We start from the raw sequence: 5,959 nt of genomic DNA, 5'->3' as shown, positions 1-5,959 counted from the left end.
ACGCCATAAAAGGAGCTTATGCTATACGCAAATGTATATACCCATATGCTGATGATGTGTATACAACTGCCACTTGGAGATCATTATATGAGGAAACTATTAATCCAAGAGGTGTTCCTGAAGAAGAATGGCGCGTCCCAGAGGTTGTTGAATTTGCAAAAGTTTTACCACCTGAAACAAGAAGACAACCTGGTAGACGAAGAAAACGAAGATATGAATCAGCTGAAGACAAGATAAAAGCATCACAACAGTCACAATTATCAAAAAAGCATAAGTGCGGTCGTTGTGGTAAAGAAGGCATAATCGAGTAACATGTGATGTAGCAATATAAGGTTTGTGATCGTGATCTGACTACTAGTTTAAAACTTAAGTATAGATTCCCTTCTTTTATATTTTGTTTTGATAATTGTTTTCTTTATCTTTTTCAGGATTGTGTTGCAACTGCTCTCATTGAACGTTTCTAGTTACCACTATATGGATATTGAACTTCTTTCTCATTTCATGATTATTTTCGCATTTTTTATTTCAGATTTGAATTTCCTAGTACTCTATGTTTGAATTTTTGTTCTCATAATTGGATTCCCTACTACTCTTATGTTCGTGGTTTTGCTTTGAGTTTTGGATTGACTTATCACTAAATTAAGTATATACAACATAAGTTCCAAGACCAATTTAACATAATTTAAAAAGAAACGTAAGAACCATAGTCTCAACCTACCAAATAGGAATTTTCATTTAGTTTATTGTTTATGGATGAGGGAACCCATTTGCTTCATAAAAGTCCATAAAAAATTACCACCACTTGTTGTTTTGCGTTCTCTTGATTCTGAACCTTTACCTCGAGGAGGATCAATGGCTCTTGTTTCGTCACCTTATTTCACTAGTGCATCAACTTATCAACCTCATATTTCATACATAGCCTATTCTTTGTTAATAATTGTCACAATGCTCATATGCGAGGGGAATTTAGTATTACTAATCATTAAGTACGAACCATAGTAAACTAAAAATGATATTAGATTAATAAGAACCATAAAATAAAGAAACGTAATCCAATGTTAGACATCTAAGTGCAAATTCAATGCAATCAAAAAACATCCCAAAATAGTCATAATAAAATCCAAACGATCTCAATCGATTTCTATGGTTTCGGAAGATAATTGTGGAGGTTTGTAGTTTTTCATTTGCTCAATTAAGACAGGATCATTTGAAGCTTCCCAAAGGTCTACTGCAATCTTCATACGCGCCTCTTGGATGTTCTCATCGGTTATCAAATCCATGTCTAGCCCAAGCATATGACACTCAATGTATTTCAACGCATATACTCCGCAGTGACTCTGAGAACTATTTAGAGCAGGGGGCACCTTGACGGGTATGATCTCATATTGTGTCAACAGAGGAACTTTCCCATATACCTTCGAGTGTACTTCTTTCAAAATCCGAGGAATCGTGTATGCGAATGGTTCCACGTACCTTCTGTTGTGGCCGGCGTTACAATCGAAGACTTCAATTGTTCTTAAAGCAAAGTTAATGCAAATAGAAATCCAATGACTATTATTGATGTTGACCGGAGCATAAATTCTGTCGACATCCATAGCCCAACGTTTACACGTCATTCCATGAGATGGGTTCTCACCGTAAACGTAAGAAAGAAGCCGACTATCCCATTTGTGGCTCTTCTTATTTTTCAAATACCTCTCATATTCGGTTTTGATTCGAGTACTAAACATGCAATTCATAAAACCAACACGATCTAACTGTAGTCGGCCTATAGATGTCTTTTCCCGATGTAAAAACAACATTGCATCAATTTCCTGAAAATAAATAATTGTTAAAATCGTAAACGTTACATTGGAAATATGTTGACAAAAAATAGTTTAAAGACTTACGTGATTGCCTAGCCAATTCTTGGGATTTATAACTCGATCAAATAAGGCATTAGTAAGTAGAGATGGACCGAGCTTAGGATCCTCGCGACTGTATAGGAAATATATAGTAAGGTTTCTCCACATTATTAGAATTGACCAGAAAAAAAATATATAATATGAGTGTTACAGGACTTACGAAAGGTTCATTTGCCATTCTGTAAAAGCATCCCATTTAGCTTCAGATAAATAAACCAAAACTGCGTCAACGTCATTTTTACCCGAGTCCCCCTTACATCTCCAGTCCAAAAACTCCGAACTGTAGTTATGGCGTTGTCGCGGGACGACATCTTCTCGAAATAATCCTTGTGACTGATCAAAATCTGGTACCTGTGTTTTTTGGGAAAGATGTCCCATTTCTCTCTGAAGGAAATCTTGCGTAGTCAAGTTGCAGTTGAGGTCTATGTCACCCGTTTGAGTAATGTATTCATCAAACATACAATTTTCATCCTGCCAATAAAAATCCATTGTACAAAAAAATTAACATAAATAGACAATAGCTACCTTTGCAAAGATATTCATCAAAGATATTTTACAAAAAACGATGAAAACTACAAACAAACACATATAGCTGAACTACAATGTTTTACAATACCAAATTACAACAAAACAAGCACACATACACCAACATACATTGTTTCACAATACCCAGAATACACCTAAACAAGTACAAGGCAGAACTACAATGTTTTGTGATGTCAAAATAAAAATGCACAATCAAGGTGTTTAATTTTTTACGTACCACTGCCTTTGACTTAAATGATCTTGCCTTTTCTTTTGTCGAAGTCTCAGCCATAGCAGTCACTGTTTCCTTCAGTGATGATACATCATCCTTCAGTGATGATACATCATCATGTACCTTCTCCAATCTCTTGTTTATTTCTTGCCCAAATTGCATGAACGAAGTTTCGAACATTTCTTTGATGAATGACTTCATCCCTTCAACAAAACCAGTCATCGTTGCGGCTCTCTGACATAAAAGTCTCATTTTCTGACTCTCAGCACCACGGTCAGCCTCCTTCTTTCGCTTCTTCGAACATGTCGGTTGTTCCTTATGACGTGTCTGCAAACTAGTCACTATGTTACCACCATCAATAACATCTGCAGCTTCTTTGTCATCACTGTGAGTGTCTGTTTGGCCTTCCACATATTTATCTTCGTCTAAAGGCTGGTCTATCTTCTCTTCTTCTATATTCTCTTCTTCTATCTTCTTTTCTTCGACAGCATCAATCTCAATATCTTCCCATTCAAACTCAGCAAAATCAAAACCAGATCTGATCAAGTTGTTCAAGTTTTTGATTGATTCATCCTTCTTCTCGCCTAGCCTCATGAAGTCTGCTGACTCATGAACATCATAATTTCCAGTAATAGAAATGTAGGGGTAGACAATATCCTGCAACATTACATTTACAGAATTATTAGTGAAGCATCAGAGAATAAGATTACAAAACATTACGTCTGAATATAATGAAACTAACCTTTGCTGTCATTGAGTTTTCTATCAAGATAATTTGATAATATGAGACCCTTGCTAACCCTTTCCAGTTTGAACATCTAGGGACTGCTCCTAATTCCTTGTTAAGCTTATGTCCAAATAAGAATTGTATCGAAGGAATCGCTTCCATAGCCCAAATCTGTAGAGCAAGTGAGAAACCATTAAGAAGGTAGCTTACTTCTTTCTTCAAGTCTGTCTTTACTTTGGTAATCGACTTGACTAGGTAGTCATAAGAATGTAAACCCCAAGGATACGCCCTCAGCTTTTCAAGGTCCATAACCAACTTGATGTATAATGTAGGGATATCTTTCTTCTCATCTCTAGCCATCACCAAGCCAGCTATAACGCACACATAGATAAATCTGATCCTGTCTACTTTCTCCCACGTGTGAACTGCTACTAAGTGCTTATTAAGAAGCGTCTTAATGCAAATCTTGTCATCTCTTTCCAACAATCTGCTCCAAAAGCCTCCATCATTTTTCCAACTCTCCAAATCATAACTGAAGTCGTCCTTGTATTTGAGACCAGTCACTGCGTAGAACTCTTGAAGAGAAAATCTAAGAGGCTTATTCCCAAACACAAACCAGAGTTCATGTTTCTTCCTTGTTACCAATTGTCTACACATCATGCTGTGTATCAAACGACCAGAATATCCAAGACCATTTTCATGTATCTTCAATACATGTGCAAACACGGGATCTTCCTTCACCTTCTTGTACTCGCTTGGCAAAGCATCTTCGATTTTGTTGAGGATAGACATTTTATAGTTGTTGTTAATCTGCCTAACTTCAGGCTCACTACCATGTCTTAGGAGACGTTTGGGAAACTCTTTAACGGTGCCTGCACATATGCAACTCAAACAAGTCAGTTAGAGTTTTTTTATTTTCTTTTGAAACAGAAGAAATGTACCTGTACTGGAACTGCATGGTTTTTCTTCCATTGAGGAGGTAAACTATTAGATCAAAACCTGAAAATATAGTCAAACAAGAACACATAAGCTTTTAAAAATACCTTAGAAAATGGATTAACCTTAGAATGGCAATGTTAGATGGATTAACCTATGTGGTGACTGTGTTGTATTTGTTCAAGTCTTCAAGTTCCAACTTTAAAGCACATGTTTGTGTTATTAGTTTTTTGAACCGTAGAAGTTTGAACCTGCAAAATAAACAGAAAATTTCCAGATTTGGGGAAATTTAGAAATAAAACCCTAAATACGAATCCAAAAATCTGTTAAAATCTACATGCAATTTCAATTGATACTTGGGTATCTCACGAAATTGAAACATCTAAAAGAAGAAGAGATATCGAGACAAATCTTCAGTTTTATTTAGAAAATCAAAGTAGATAAATCGAAGCAAAAAAACAAGAACAATAAGAAGGAGACAAACCACGACAAGGAAGAATCAAGGTTGAGGCTTCGCGAAACGGGAGGAGGCGGCGAATCACTTCGACGGCTAAGGTTTTTATCGCCGGCGACAAAAGGGTTTTAATTTGTCTCTTTCACGTTTTGGTTAATGAGGAAAAAGAAAGAAGAAGGTTTTTATGTGGGAGAAGTCTCCAGCTCAAGAAGAGGGTTTCAAAAAACACAAAATTATCTGAATTTAGTAAATTAATTAAGAAATAATTTTTTTTATTTTTGTTAATCACAGTTTCGAAAATATAGGGGTAATTTTGGGTATTGATTTTTCAAAAATCCTATTTCACCAAACTTTTTCTAGAAAAGTATATATGGACATTTATCCTCTAAAACATCCTTTATTTCTAATTTTCCCTAAAATTAATTGACAAGAAATGAATTAATTTCTTAACAAATGCCTCCTTGTATATTATCGAAATTTGGTTTGATTTTGTCTCCTCTTCATCGGATCTATGTCGTTTCCTTTCGACAAACCGGTTACCTCTACCGAGGCTCCGTCATGCCAATACCAGGAAGCAATTTTTATCATTGTCGAAGCCTAACTATTATTAAGTGAAGACAACAAGATTTGAAGATTTTAGTTTTTTGAAGATTTCTTTGGCGATTTTAAGTTTTTTTAAGTCTTTGAAAAGTATCTATAAGGAGAAGTTGTTAGAATTTTTAAAATTTCAAATCTTAGGGTTCTATTTTCTTTCTGCTTTTTCTTACACCGAATTTGTATAACCGGTTTAACCATTCTAGTTGTACCAAACCGGTTAAAACGCGAAAAAGGAAGAAAGAAGGCGGGAAAAGGGGATTTTCATACCCGTACTATCTGCACCGTGGATTTTCATACCTGAACAATTTCGTAGGGTATTTTACAACCTACACTTCAATAATATTTGAATCTCATACCTATACTTGATACAACGTGCAAAAATCAGAGTCAATCTAATGGGTGTTAGTCAACTCCTTTACGGTGCTGAGTCATCGTACACGTGTACGCTGACGTGTATCAAAACGATGTCGGTTTCATACCGCTTACTATCTGTGCCGTGGATTTGGATAACCTGAACGATTTTGTAGGGTATGTGACAAACTAAGAGTATCTAGTAACAATCTGAATCTCATATCGTATACTTG

The 5,959-nt window shown here is 35.7% G+C and overlaps 1 protein-coding gene across 1 annotated transcript; it reads right to left on the bottom strand.

Moving 5' to 3' along the window:
- Positions 1-999: 999 nt before the first annotated feature.
- Positions 1,000-5,014, bottom strand: LOC9301361. Its single transcript, XM_021022424.1, has 8 exons — positions 4,809-5,014; positions 4,479-4,575; positions 4,330-4,387; positions 3,404-4,260; positions 2,668-3,318; positions 2,065-2,375; positions 1,890-1,977; positions 1,000-1,814 (listed from the first exon to the last, which is right to left on the bottom strand). Exons 3-8 carry the CDS (start codon positions 4,358-4,360, stop codon positions 1,131-1,133), a joined length of 2,622 nt encoding a protein of 873 aa, XP_020878083.1. The 5' UTR covers positions 4,361-4,387; positions 4,479-4,575; positions 4,809-5,014; the 3' UTR covers positions 1,000-1,130.
- Positions 5,015-5,959: the final 945 nt, after the last annotated feature.

Source organism: Arabidopsis lyrata, assembly GCF_000004255.2.
Source record: "Arabidopsis lyrata subsp. lyrata unplaced genomic scaffold ARALYscaffold_8, whole genome shotgun sequence".
NCBI lineage: Eukaryota > Viridiplantae > Streptophyta > Magnoliopsida > Brassicales > Brassicaceae > Arabidopsis > Arabidopsis lyrata.
The sequence above is the reverse complement of the archived record's forward strand: the minus strand, read 5'-3'. Positions and strand labels throughout refer to the sequence as shown.